General features: G+C 42.0%; 1 protein-coding gene across 1 annotated transcript in view; it reads right to left on the reverse strand.

Annotated features, from left to right (window-relative positions):
- LOC117531332 (ras-related protein Rab-26) overlaps positions 1–15,643 on the reverse strand; it is a 111,214-nt gene that overhangs the window by 38,385 nt on the left and 57,186 nt on the right. Inside the window, exon 4 of the mRNA XM_034194402.1 lies at positions 10,882–10,948. Coding sequence (XP_034050293.1) covers positions 10,882–10,948 — 67 coding nt within the window. The remainder of the gene's footprint in view (positions 1–10,881; positions 10,949–15,643) is intronic.

Here is a 15,643-nt window from a genome sequence, read left to right on the forward strand (position 1 = left end):
AAGCCTGCGGCGGGTTCATGGTGTTCCAGGGTAATTAAAGTTGAACTCTCACTTACCCGACGGTACGTAGGGTAGCTTTTGTTTCGTTTTGGAAAAATCAAAGATATGCAGGTGGAAAAGGTCAGGGGTGGTGAACAAGTGGTTAGTCCGCTTGGTGTCAGTGAGAAAGGTTGCCAGTTCAAACCCCACCTCTGCCACATTTATCCATGTAATGTGGAGTTGTGTCAGGAAGGGCATCCAGTGTAAAACTTGTGTCAATTCAACATGCAGATCCACCTCAGATTTGCTGTAGCAACCCCGAGCGGAAACAAGGGAGCAGCCGAAGGGACTTGTTTCCTTTTTTTGGCAGATAAGCAGGTGGAAACCTTCACATGCTCCACCGAGCTTCTCAATGCACCACAGATGCTGCAGAACAAAGTCTGAAGAATTTGTTCATTAGTGACCTTAAAATGCAGGAGGATGCAGTGTTTGCATTTGTGGATGAAGAAAGAGTTTGATAGTAAAAGCTGCAGGTTGCCTCTGCACTGGAGCCAAAACATCAACATGCTGCTTCCAAGTACCATTTTCTTCTCCTCCTTCCTTTGCAAATCATACATCCACTGTTCCATTGCTCTTTTCCTCCTCCCACGTCTGGATCATTTTCTGTCCATTCTCTTCACTTAAACTGCATGTTGCGCTACAACAACACCCCCAACACACCGCTGGGAGGACTCAGCCCAGGTTAAGGACTCGGCCCGGGGTACGGACTTGACCTGGGTTAGGGGTAGGGTTAGCTCTGGCTCAGTTCACACCTGGGTCCAAGCTCGTATTGGGCCAACTTCTCCTGTATCTGACCGGATATATGCTGGATAAACCCTCTGTGATGTCATCCGCAGGTATTCTGAAGAGCTGGTTTAAGTTGGACAGCTCCAAAGTTCACCATCTTGGCAGTGCCCAACTCCACCCAACACCCTGCTGACCTAGAAATGCATAATGAGGTGGACCATGGGCAAGACCAGGGCGAGCTGAAAGAAGCCCAAACACACACCCCATCTCATAGTTACTAAATATGCTAAGGCTAGCAGGCTAACCTGGGTTTGGGGGGGATGATAATTAGTAAATACCCAATTAGTGGCTTTGGTCAGTTACCACGGCACCGTCAGTTGAGCTCATGTCACCCAGCTATTTATCAATATCCATTAATTAGTGTGAATGGTGCCATTGTAAAAATTAAATAATGTGAAAATTTCACTCAATGGCAATATTGGAACACTGGATTCTTAGATGGTTCATTAGTGAACAACAGGAGATATCACCAACATACAGCTGGTATGAACAGAGGAACTACTGCAGAGACCAAAACACTTTTTTGAACCAGACTGTAAACACATTCGTTTCAACTGTAAAGTTGGTGATTTTAACATGAGGTTCTATGGGATTGGAGCCAACATCAAGGGCCATTCAAGGAACTGCAAAGAAGTCAATGTGGCGTATTTAAAGGGCCTAATATGTACCGTGTCACATCGAGTCGCAGGCTGAGAGTGACGAAAAACAGAGAATGGAAAAAAAAAACAAAAAAAAAACAATTCTGTAAATATGACAGAATCGCAGTGAAACCCAAAGCAGAAAAATAGAGGTTCAAGAAAATCAATGAAGGAGAAATTTGTAACTGCTGACGGGGACAAGAAACCAATTACTGGAATTAATTAACTCATTAACCCGTTTTGCCCCACTGGCAACAACTGGAGCAGCGCGGCTTTAGCTGCAGCAGCCCCCCCTCCACACACACACAGCCTCAATTCGGATGACACACTGTTTCAAAGTTTAGTGTATATAAACAGTCAAATGTATATGTGCGGTTGTTTTAATTCTGATGTGTGTCACTATTAAGTTCATTAGTAATAATTGTGGATTAATTGCTGTATTTTTGTCTGAGGTAATTGGGTGTGAAATGAATTGCCCTTTTAGGGATCAATAAAATTGTCTGAATCTGAATTCTTGCCGAAGTGTGCCACTGTCGTTTTCTACTCACAATAAAAATAAAAAAAAATCTAAGGTACTAATGCAACTTTTTCCACTTAGGAAAAAAATAAAAATAAATAAATAAATAAAAATCTGGGCATAAACAGGTTCCTTCACTCTCGTCCTCACTCTCTGCTCCAACTTAGGTTCCCATCCCTGATTTTAAATGGGACTTTATTAGACCCCTGACAAAAAGAAACCACAATCAGTCAACTGAAAAGTGAAAATAACTTGTTTTCTAAAACTCAAAAAATAAGGTAATGGGTTGAAAATGTGATCTTCATTTTCTGAACAGGTCCATGAAGCAGCATCAATGACATGACTAACTCGGTCAAGATGTTAAGCTCGACACCAACTGTTTGCAGAACATCTCAAAATGTTACACTGAATGGGTTCTGAATTGATTCTGTATCTTGTTTGACGTTAAGGGAATGTTTCCATTTTATTGGTGGACCCAACTCTTCCTCAATACTGTGAGACAGGATCATTTTCCAGAATCCACTTTATGATCAGTGACTATGATGCCAACAAAGAGATTGTTGAGCTTTGTTTGACCTGGAACCATGAATGTCGTCCCTGTGCTGATGGTGCTGATGGTTCACAGGCCAACAGGAGAGTTGTGGAACCTGCAAGTAGCACTTTCATGCCTGAACACAACACTAACTACCAACCACAGCAGAAAGGTAGAAGTTATACATATTAGACCATTGTCAGTATTTAACTCTGAATTTGACCGAGACCAACTCCTCCCATAAACCAATAAAAAGCCAATGCCATGGATTACTTTCGGATCCGACACGAGCAATGGATGTGGTCGGCGTTGTACTGCTGCTGTGGTACTTTTATGATTGCATGTCTAACATAGCACCAGTATCTGGAACCTTCAAACGGGACCCTGGTGGTACTTGCACTGTACCAGCTGAGGTAGGAGCCACAGTATGCAGTTATGTTACTACTTCAACCAAAGCAAAACTACAGTTCCTCTATCTCACAGCCAGGGCTCAGTGGGTGAGAGGCGGGGCACATCCTGGACGGGTCATAGGGTTAAAACTCTCACATCAACACCTACAGGCAATTTAGAGAATCCAATTATCCCTGGAGAGTTGACACCTTCCACCATGATTTCTTTTTTGATCAGTGACATTTATGCCGTCTAATCTTTCACATCTTCTTCTCTCTACCTTATTCTCCCACTTGGGTTGCATCAGGCGTCTGACTTTCTCCTCTCCATCGTTTATATTCCTTGCTTTCCTCTCTACAGCCTCTTTTTGCACACCCCGTGGTTTCACCCTGTGCTCTGGAAATAACAAACTGTCACCTCCAACTGGGACAAAGAAAAAAGGTTTGCAGCTGGTTTGTGGACCAGATGGACTTGGCAGATTGGTCTGGACTCACTGCATCCTCCATTTCATTTAGCAGTCTTGTCTAGATTTTGTTGTTCTGTCATAAGGGCTTCACCACCTGTGTCATTTTGGTCATCTCACAAAGACGGTTGGAGGGAATACACAGTTCTGTTGGTCATTACAGGTGCTGCACGAGACTCCAACATCAACGGGGAGATGCAGAACTGCTGCCATGAATAAAGATTGTTTCCATTCTTAAATCAATCATCTACACTCCCAAAGCCACCACTTGAGAGCTTCAGGACACTGAACGTGACCTCAGCCCACCCTGACTAAGAATCCAGGTGCATCCTGGCCAGTTCATCAAGATCATCATTCACACATATGAGCAATTTAGTCGGGAGTTCAGCCAGATTGGATGATTTTAGACTAAAGTAGAGAGATCACAACTGTCTTACCTCTAATCCATAGTACAAACGACTCCGTAATCATGCAATGACTCCATGGTACATCCAGAATGGTTTCACAACGCTTCACTTATTCCACATTTTATGCTGCAGCCTTATTCCAGAATGTAGTTAATTTTTCTCCTCAAAATTCTACTCACTACACCCCATAATGGTAACATGAAAAAAGTTATTTTTAGAAATTTTAGAAAATTTATTCAAAAATAAAAACCAAGGACTCACTTTTCCATAAGTATTCGCAGCCTTTGTTCAATACTTTGTTGATGCTCCTTTGGCAGCAGTTCCAGCCTCAAGTCTTCTTGAATATGATGCCACCAGCTTGGTGCACCTATCTTTGGGCAGTTTGGTCCATTCCTCTTTGCAGCACCTCTCAAGCTCCTTCAGGATGGATAGGGAGCGTCGGTGCACAGACATTTTCAGATCTCTCCAGAGATGTTCAGTCGGATTCACATCTGGGCTATGGCTGGGCCACTCAAGGACATTCACAGAGTTGTCCTGAAGCCACTCTACATACAGGCCCGATTGGTGGATTGCTGCAGAGATGGTTGTTCTTCTGGAAGGTTCTCCTCTCTCCACAGAGGAATGCTGGAGCTCTGACAGAGTGACCATCAGGTTCTTGGTCACCTCACTGACTAAGGTCCTTCTCTCCCGATTGCTCAGTTTAGACGGGCGGCCAGCTCGAGGAAGAGTCCTGGTAGATCTGAACTTTTTCCATTTACAGATGGAGGCCACTCTGCTCATTGAGACCTTCAAAGCAGCAGAAATGTTTCTGTGCCCTTCCCCAGATTTGAGCCTCCAGACAATCCTGTCTCAGAGGTCTACAGACAATTCCTTTGACTTCATACTTGGTTTGTGTTCTGTCAACTGTGGGACCTTATATGTAGACAGATGTGTCTTTCCAAATCATGTCCAATCAACTGAATTTACCCCAGGTGGACTCCAGTTAAGCTGTAGAAACATCTCAAGGATGATCAGTGGAAACAGGAGGCTCAATTTTGAGCTTTGTGGCAAAGACTATGAATACTTATATACATGTGAGTTATCAGCTTTGTATTTTTAATAAATTTGCAAAAATCTAAAAAACAAAAAAACTGTTTTCACATTGTCATTATGGGGTGTTGTGTGTAGAATTTTGATGAAAATAAATTAATTTCATTTATTTTGGAATAAGGCTATAACATAACAAAGAGAAGCACTGTAAATATTTTCCAGATGTTCTGTATAAGAAAGTGTTGCCACCAGCAAGAAGATCTGAAGTGAAGACAGATGAACTGATAATCTTAAATGCAAGTCAAACACGGACTGTGTGACTCTCACGAGAGTAACTGAGCCTTAATGTGATTCTAGCTGCATCCAACACATAAATCCTGTTTTTAAAACCAAAACAAGTCAAAGAGTAGAAATTTGGTTTTGCTCCAGAAATTCTGCTGCTGCATTCATTGATTACTTGAAGTTAGCAGTGAAATACTATTACTGCACCCGCTATAAAAAACAAAACAATAAACTCACAGTAGATTATGAATCATCTGATGCACAGCAGTTTATTTGAGTTGCTGCAGGGACCTTAGAGGGTGGTTCTAGAAGTTGCTGCTGCTCTGACCAATATTTCCAGGTCAGTCACTTGACATTTTCATTCAGACTCATGCAGTCTTTTCAATTTAGCACCTTGGGTGTTTCAGTCTTTCCTTAACACCTGATTGGTCGGTGGCCGTAGAAAACGTCTGTAAGAACTGTGGTTGTCTTCATGCCACCAATGGATATCTTTAATTGTTTGGATCATGTGGTGGGTTGTTCTCCCATCCTACAAACCAGCAGAATGATATAAAACAACTGACACTTACAGTAACCTTTAAAAACAGTAAAATGGATCATTTATGGTTAGAGTGACTGTTTTTTCTAGAAGATTTATTTTTTCCATTTTCTACTTCCTGAGAACAAATTCATAGAAATTTTTTTTAAATAAGAAATCTGCTCCACCTTCTCCCTGTTTGTTTCACAGTGGTCCGCTTACTGGCTCACGTACTGATTTCTGGACTCGGCCATCAGACGTGTATCTTTATGTGGTCAAAGTGTTAAATGTGCAGAGAGGAGATCCACTTATCTCCTCGGTGACGTTCAGTTCTCTGGGTCCTCAGACTTTTACATCAGGAGACAACTGGGAAGAGCTTATGGAGTCATGACAGCGGTGTTTGGTGACAGAATACCTCTGGAGGAGAATGAAGGTGCAAGACTTTTGGCTCCTGGTGCTTCTCGTCTGACTGCATGGTTGTGGGACTTGGCGACCCAGTTAACTCAGGCAATGACTTGATGCCTTTAGTGGCAGGTTTTGTCCTTGGGCCACTCTGGAATCACTTTGTGTCAAACAAGCCTTTATTTGAGGAGCCTCAGATGAGGACCATCACATTCACTGTGAGAGAAAGTCAGCTGCAGCATTGTGGCCACGCGGCGTGTTTCTCTGTGCTTGATACAGCATGGAGGTGACTACGTGCTGAGGAACAAAGTAGCTGAAGAAGGCCAAGGAGACACCCACATCTCATCTGATTGACACAGATACAGTAGGTGGCCAATTTTGAAAGGTAGAGATGGACTGGTTGTCTGTCTGAGTGGTTGCCATCCAAGACCCAAGGCAGTTCAGTAGTGTGGTGCATGTAGTGAGACATGGCACCAGCATTTGCTGCCAGATGTGACCAAGCCTCCTTACGGCATTCTCAACATTAAAATTCAAATCAATTTTTTTTAAGAACTGAAAATGGTCCTACTGTTCGGGTTCTGACCAGATCAGCGTGGCTTTCTGTCACCTTTGCCAAACTATAAACTCATTTTAGAATCGGTGAATTTGTTTTTGCTTACCATCACAGAGACTCGTACCACACCCCAAAACTAGTACCTGATTAGAAGAGAAAGTGTGGGAAAGTCCACCAGTCCATATCTTTGAAGTTCCTACTTCAGCAGTTGAACGTTTCAGTGGTCCACAGACGGACTACTGGAGTCCAGCCTTGAAGCGCACTGAATGGCAGCGACTGCTCAGTCAGGCCTCCATTAGAATGTAGTGATGAGACGTACCGACTGGAGCCGCACATCAGCACAGAGCCGCCCTGGGTCCTGACAGGCTGCGACCCAGGCAGACCTCCTGTCTGCCCCAACCTCCTCAACAGATAATATCCTGGATTCTTCCAGCCTGGTGTAAATATCAAGAGACACTGAGACTGCTGTTTGGACTCGTAGTTGGAAGCCAGGTAGTTTGCAGTATCTAGTCCTCGAGATGACACAATGCAAACAAATGATTTCTAATATTCTAGTTTAACACACTGGAGCTATAACGTTTTAATAAAATGGAACAAAAACGTCTGACATTTGGATCATTACAGTTCAAAGTCTGAGTTTGAAAACTGTCCATTAATTCTGAGGACTCGGCAGCTTTGATGACGGCTGTGTTTGGGTTACATCCCGTCCTCGGTGCTGCCTGTCAGCCTGAAGCTGCGTCTGAAAGTTTGTAACAGATGAACAACTCGGAAAGCACTTCAAGACTCCCAGGATGCCTTGTTAAAGATCAGCAAGCGTAAACTCTTCCACGGACGGGTCAGAATAACAAAGAGCCTCCAGCCAGAGTTACACACTGACAACACGTACTGGACAACAGACCAAAAGACACACGGGGACGTTCAGTCAGGAGTGAAGAACACCAAGGCATGGCTCCGGCTAAATGCTATGATCAGTAACCAGAATAGACAATGAAATTATAAACAATCTCTTAAAAGCACAATTAAAATAAATAAATAAATAACCCTAAAACCACCGGTAGTTTTGTCTGTAAAATGCACCCGGGGGTACAGAATACTAAAAGCAAACTTTGAATTCCAAACAAAATTCAGCAACATTTAATTACATGTTGGCAAACAATCAACACCAGGTTGGTAAATTTAGCAAGTGTCTCTCACAGTTAAATAAAATTTCCTTTGGTGACAACCATATTTTTTAAAATAAAAGTACAACAACCAGTTAACATGGCTGCTTTAAGTAGAAAAAAATCATATCCAGATTCAGATTAAATTATTTGATATTGCCATTAAGAGCAGTTTTAGGCTCCTTGCCCACATACAATTTTTTTTTCTAGCAGGAAGGCTCTGGCAATGTATTTTCAAAGAAGAATGGGGGGAAAAAAAAACACCACTGGCAATGAATATTGTTGCCATGACAACAAGCTTTCAATGTGTATAGTGACAAAAGCCCAACACTCACCAACAACATTTAGAGTCTGTCCAATCTGCTCCCACAGGTGAGACTTTCTGAGTCTATTATTTTTGTGTGACATGTCCTGCAGAAGTAGGCGGAGATACAAAAACAAGTTTCTCCATTGTATTCGTTGTCAGGGTGACAGGTCTGGCCTTATCTGATTGGTTGCCTGCAAAGTCACTACAGCGATGATACCAGTGACTGTTTCTGAAAAGTACAGGGATACTGAACCTGGGACCTTCTCTTTGTGAGGCAACAGTGCAAACCTTTAAGCCACCATGCTGCCTGCTAATAAAATATTTTGCTATTCAATCTTAATTCTACATTTTTCATAAAATTATTTTTAATTATTAGTCATCTGTTGCACTTTTTTAAAAGTATAAGCTGCAATTGTACTTATATGATTCTTTTTGACAGTTTTTTATAGGTGTATTTATATGCAATTTATGGCAAAATAAAATCCAGCTCTCCTTTTCTATGTACTTTTAATGTGTTCTTCTGGTGATTTCTTACTCATTTTGTTCACCACTTCAACTGCTTTGTGGGACTAAATAAGGTTTGACTAAATATAATTTAATTAAACTATTCTATAGCACATCATCACAAACCTGAAAATGAGCAAATTTTCATTTTTGCAAACAAGTCAAACTAATTCTAACTCAGCTCAGCTGACATGCATTTGTAGACGCCATCTGAGCGTCCGTGCGTGTTTGCAGCAGAACCGCGGGCGGGTGCACAACAACCAATTGGTAGGATGGAATTTAAACGCACCTGAACCCCGCTGTTGCTGTGATACTGCATGAATGAGAGCACACACGAGTCAACACGCTGAACACCACCTGCTCATCGAGGGTGGCCTGAGGCGGTCTGCGCTCACCGAGGCTGCTCCAGATACACACGGGGGGACGTCGCCGCAGAAGACGGTGTCAGTGGGAGACTCATTCTCTCACATAGTGGTTCCCCTCCCACTCCAGAGTAACACATAACACATTAGTAACACATTTTCCTTGTGCGGAAAACTGCACTGACATTTTAATACCTTTTTTGAAATGTACCTTTATTAATGCCAAGCTCAGCCAGCTCGGCATCAGCAAACCACTCTGTAACTGGATTCTGGACTTTCTAGCTAAGAGACACTATGTGCTGAGTCCCCTTTCTTTCCTCTCTTTTCACCCACAACTGTGTTCCTGTTTATGGCTCCAATGCTATAACCACGTTAGCAGATGATACTACAGATGTGGGTCTGATTAGAGGGAAGGACGAGACAGCACAGAGGGATGAGCTTCAGCACTTGGCTGTGTGGTGCAAAGACCTGGCACCAAACACTCAGAAGACCAAGGACATGATTGTAGAGTTTAGGCAAGCCCAAAGCAAAATACACACCCCCATTCACATCAACGGAGATGTAGTGGAGTGCGTGCCAAATTTCAAGTTCTTTGTGGTCCACATCAAGGAAAATCTCTCTTGGTCTCTCAACTCCTCCACCCTGGTCAAAAAGGCGCACCAGCGCCTACACTCTCCACAGACTCTCAAGAAAGCCTGTGTCCTAGGATCCTGATGGACTTCTACTGCTGCACCACTGACAGTATCCTTCCAGAGCATGACAAAGGGCTGTGAAATCTGCCCAAAGGACCACTGGCTCCCAGCTCCCCTCCATCCATGACATTTAGCATAAACACTGTCTGAACAAAACCAGATCCATTGTTCAGGATGCCACGCACCTCAACTATGGTCTCTTCACCCTGCTGAACAGAACGCCACCTCCTGTCCACTACCTGTATGTGCACTTTATATAATATTTGCCCCTTTAATATTTGATGACAGGCTGAAATTTGATCCGTCAGGTTAGTTCGGTTGTGAAAAACAGCTTTTTCCATTTGCAGAGATTTTGTTGAAAGTTAAAGGGTACTTGCACGTAAGGATTTAGAGCCTAATCCAGGTTTTTGTCAACATTCGACTGGATTACTGTAACTCAGTGTATTCTAGCCTCGATCAGTCGCTCCTGCACCACCTGCAGCTGCTCGTCTTCTCACTGGCAAACGTAAATATGACCAAACATCCCCGTCTTGGCTTCCGGTTGCTTTGATTTAAACATTTTACTATTTGTTTTTACATCTTAATGGTTTAGCCCCCCCCCCCCCCAGTATCTAACTGAGCTTCTCTGTGTCTACGCCCCTGCCAGAGCTTTGAGACCTGCCAGTCAATTAGTACTGGTCACCCTAAAAATGAGGCTGAACACTAAAGGTGGCAGCGCCCCCTAGGCTCTGGAACATTATGGCTTTGTTTTGTTGTAATTTCTGCATTTTTAACTTTTGTTTTATTGTGTACAGCACTTTGGTCGACTGTGGTTGTTTTAAATGTGCTTTATAAATAAACTTTGAGTTGACTGTCACAGCATCTGTTCCTGCGTTACACAAATCATGTTCTACATATATACACATATCCTGTTATTACCTCACTCATAATCTGCACTCCTGTATATTTCTATTCATACACTGTTATACACACTGATATTTCTATGTCACTGTAGTCATGTATTTAAGTATTACTGTAATATCATCTGTATATTATCCATCTCCTGTTTGTCTGTTTCACTCCTAACTGCACATATTACTCGACTGCACTTAGTATTTAACGCTTTTTTTTTTTTTTTTTGCATTTCTGGTTAGATGTTCTCTGTATTTCATTGGTCGTGTACCTGCACAATGACAAGGTTGAATTTAATCTAAAAATCGAATCAAATCACCAAAGAGGTACCACTTTGTTTTGTCAGTGTGTGTGTGTGTGTGTGTGTGTGTGTGTGTGATGAGCATAAATGCAGAAAAATGGACTCTCACCGTGTGCGTCGCGGTAATAAGCATGTGTGACACTCCGGAAACGTTCCTGTCCAGCAGTGTCCCAAATCTAAAGGGGAAAAGCAAAAAAAAAAAAAAGAAGAAGCCACTTCAGCTTTTTAATTCAGCTGAGTAAATTAACATTTGAACTTTGACATCATAAAAAATATCAAATATTCCATTCAAAGAAAAAAAAAAGAGTGTTTAAGACTTTTACACAGTGCTGTAATTAAAATATCAAACCAAGACATTTTTAAGTATTCTGGACAAATAAAAGCAGTTTTCACTTCGGATCAGTCTTATTTGACAGATGTGGCGATTGGTGTAACACAAATAGACAAACCTTTTTAAAAAAAATAATAGACTGTGGGAACAAAAAGAAAAATATGTGCATGGGTTGGAAGTGAGTCAGAAAAATCTCAGAGCAGGTGGACACAGAAGCACACAAACTGGCCACAGGTCCACAGGGGATCCGTGATGAGTCAGCTGGAAAACAGCTTCCATTAGTGTCACTACTGGTGGTTGGCTCTCACTGCGGTATTGTATCACTTCCTGTTCCGGAGCACAGCGGTGTTTTTCTGTATCTGTTAGCTGTTTAATCTGCGCAGTTAGATTGATCTAGTTATCTAGATTACGATTTGTTTCCCAGTGTAATCTTTACGTGCCTTAACTAAAGCACTCCTTCTGCTGAATCACCTCTAAATTATTCACTTTGCGTGTTTTTAGGAATCCGCTAGGTTAGCGTAGCTACTAGCTCTTAGCCGATTTAGCATGGCGGCTTCTCCTGTCTCTCCCACACTTTTCTGCTCTGGGTGTGAAATGTTTAGTTATTCCTCGGCCTCCTTTAGCAGTAATGGTACTTGTAATAAGTGTAGCTTATTCGTAGCTTTGGAGGCCAGGCTGGGCGAATTGGAGACTCGGCTCCGCACCGTAGAAAATTCTACAGCTAGCCAGGCCCCTGTAGTCGGTGCGGACCAAGGTGGCTTAGCCGCCGTTAGTTCCCCCCTGGCAGATCCCGAGCAGCTGGGAAAGCAGGCCGACTGGGTGACTGTGAGGAGGAAGCGTAGTTCTAAACAGAAGCCCCGTGTACACCGCCAACCTGTTCACATTTCTAACCGTTTTTCTCCACTCGACGACACACCCGCCGAGGATCAAACTCTGGTTATTGGCGACTCTATTTTGAGAAATGTGAAGTTAGCGACACCAGCAACCATAGTCAATTGTCTTCCGGGGGCCAGAGCAGGCGACATTGAAGGAAATTTGAAACTGCTGGCTAAGGCTAAGCGTAAATTTGGTAAGATTGTAATTCACGTCGGCAGTAATGACACCCGGTTACGCCAATCGGAGGTCACTAAAATTAACATTAAATCGGTGTGTAACTTTGCAAAAACAATGTCGGACTCTGTAGTTTTCTCTGGGCCCCTCCCCAATCGGACCGGGAGTGACATGTTTAGCCGCCTGTTCTCCTTGAATTGCTGGCTGTCTGAGTGGTGTCCAAAAAATGAGGTGGGCTTCATAGATAATTGGCAAAGCTTCTGGGGAAAACCTGGTCTTGTTAGGAGAGACGGCATCCATCCCACTTTGGATGGAGCAGCTCTCATTTCTAGAAATCTGGCCAATTTTCTTAAATCCTCCAAACCGTGACTATCCAGGGTTGGGACCAGGAAGCAGAGTTGTAGTCTTACACACCTCTCTGCAGCTTCTCTCCCCCTGCCATCCCCTCATTACCCCATCCCCGTAGAGACGGTGCCTGCTCCCAGACCACCAACAACCAGCAAAAATCTATTTAAGCATAAAAATTCAAAAAGAAAAAATAATATAGCACCTTCAACTGCACCACAGACTAAAACAGTTAAATGTGGTCTATTAAACATTAGGTCTCTCTCTTCTAAGTCCCTGTTGGTAAATGATATAATAATTGATCAACATATTGATTTATTCTGCCTAACAGAAACCTGGTTACAGCAGGATGAATATGTTAGTTTAAATGAGTCAACACCCCCGAGTCACACTAACTGTCAGAATGCTCGTAGCACGGGCCGAGGAGGAGGATTAGCAGCAATCTTCCATTCCAGCTTATTAATTAATCAAAAACCCAGACAGAGCTTTAATTCATTTGAAAGCTTGTCTCTTAGTCTTGTCCATCCAAATTGGAAGTCCCAAAAACCAGTTTTATTTGTTATTATCTATCGTCCACCTGGTCGTTACTGTGAGTTTCTCTGTGAATTTTCAGACCTTTTGTCTGACTTAGTGCTTAGCTCAGATAAGATAATTATAGTGGGCGATTTTAACATCCACACAGATGCTGAGAATGACAGCCTCAACACTGCATTTAATCTATTATTAGACTCTATCGGCTTTGCTCAAAAAGTAAATGAGTCCACCCACCACTTTAATCATATCTTAGATCTTGTTCTGACTTATGGTATGGAAATAGAAGACTTAACAGTATTCCCTGAAAACTCCCTTCTGTCTGATCATTTCTTAATAACATTTACATTTACTCTGATGGACTACCCAGCAGTGGGGAATAAGTTTCATTACACTAGAAGTCTTTCAGAAAGCGCTGTAACTAGGTTTAAGGATATGATTCCTTCTTTATGTTCTCTAATGCCATATACCAACACAGTGCAGAGTAGCTACCTAAACTCTGTAAGGGAGATAGAGTATCTCGTCAATAGTTTTACATCCTCATTGAAGACAATTTTGGATGCTGTAGCTCCTCTGAAAAAGAGAGCTTTAAAGCAGAAGTGCCTGACTCCGTGGTATAACTCACAAACTCGCAGCTTAAAGCAGATAACCCGTAAGTTGGAGAGGAAATGGCGTCTCACTAATTTAGAAGATCTTCACTTAGCCTGGAAAAAGAGTCTGTTGCTCTATAAAAAAGCCCTCCGTAAAGCTAGGACATCTTTCTACTCATCACTAATTGAAGAAAATAAGAACAACCCCAGGTTTCTTTTCAGCACTGTAGCCAGGCTGACAAAGAGTCAGAGCTCTATTGAGCTGAGTATTCCATTAACTTTAACTAGTAATGACTTCATGACTTTCTTTGCTAACAAAATTTTAACTATTAGAGAAAAAATTACTCATAACCATCCCAAAGACGTATCGTTATCTTTGGCTGCTTTCAGTGATGCCGGTATTTGGTTAGACTCTTTCTCTCCGATTGTTCTGTCTGAGTTATTTTCATTAGTTACTTCATCCAAACCATCAACATGTTTATTAGACCCCATTCCTACCAGGCTGCTCAAGGAAGCCCTACCATTATTTAATGCTTCGATCTTAAATATGATCAATCTATCTTTGCTAGTTGGCTATGTACCACAGGCTTTTAAGGTGGCAGTAATTAAACCATTACTTAAAAAGCCATCACTTGACCCAGCTATCTTAGCTAATTATAGGCCAATCTCCAACCTTCCTTTTCTCTCAAAAATTCTTGAAAGGGTAGTTGTAAAATAGCTAACTGATCATCTGCAGAGGAATGGTCTATTTGAAGAGTTTCAGTCAGGTTTTAGAATTCATCATAGTACAGAAACAGCATTAGTGAAGGTTACAAATGATCTTCTTATGGCCTCAGACAGTGGACTCGTCTCTGTGCTTGTTCTGTTGGACCTCAGTGCTGCTTTTGATACTGTTGACCATAAAATTTTATTACAGAGATTAGAGCATGTCATAGGTATTAAAGGCACTGCGCTGTGGTGGTTTGAATCATATTTGTCTAATAGATTACAATTTGTTCATGTAAATGGGGAATCTTCTTCACAGACTAAAGTTAATTATGGAGTTCCACAAGGTTCTGTGCTAGGACCAATTTTATTCACTTTATACATGCTTCCCTTAGGCAGTATTATTAGACGGTATTGCTTAAATTTTCATTGTTACGCAGATGATACCCAGCTTTATCTATCCATGAAGCCAGAGGACACACACCAATTAGCTAAACTGCAGGATTGTCTTACAGACATAAAGACATGGATGACCTCTAATTTCCTGCTTTTAAACTCAGATAAAACTGAAGTTATTGTACTTGGCCCCACAAATCTTAGAAACATGGTGTCTAACCAGATCCTTACTCTGGATGGCATTACCCTGACCTCTAGTAATACTGTGAGAAATCTTGGAGTCATTTTTTATCAGGATATGTCATTCAATGCGCATATTAAACAAATATGTAGAACTGCTTTTTTGCATTTACGCAATATCTCTAAAATCAGAAAGGTCTTGTCTCAGAGTGATGCTGAAAAACTAATTCATGCATTTATTTCCTCTAGGCTGGACTATTGTAATTCATTATTATCAGGTTGTCCTAAAAGTTCCCTAAAAAGCCTTCAGTTAATTCAAAATGCTGCAGCTAGAGTACTGACGGGGACTAGAAGGAGAGAGCATATCTCACCCATATTGGCCTCTCTTCATTGGCTTCCTGTTAATTCTAGAATAGAATTTAAAATTCTTCTTCTTACTTATAAGGTTTTGAATAATCAGGTCCCATCTTATCTTAGGGACCTCGTAGTACCATATCACCCCAATAGAGCGCTTCGCTCTCAGACTGCAGGCTTACTTGTAGTTCCTAGGGTTTGTAAGAGTAGAATGGGAGGCAGAGCCTTCAGCTTTCAGGCTCCTCTCCTGTGGAACCAGCTCCCAATTCAGATCAGGGAGACAGACACCCTCTCTACTTTTAAGATTAGGCTTAAAACTTTCCTTTTTGCTAAAGCTTATAGTTAGGGCTGGATCAGGTGACCCTGAACCATCCCTTAGTTATGCTGCT

This window comes from Thalassophryne amazonica, chromosome 18 (genome assembly GCF_902500255.1).
Source record: "Thalassophryne amazonica chromosome 18, fThaAma1.1, whole genome shotgun sequence".
NCBI classification, from domain to species: domain Eukaryota; kingdom Metazoa; phylum Chordata; class Actinopteri; order Batrachoidiformes; family Batrachoididae; genus Thalassophryne; species Thalassophryne amazonica.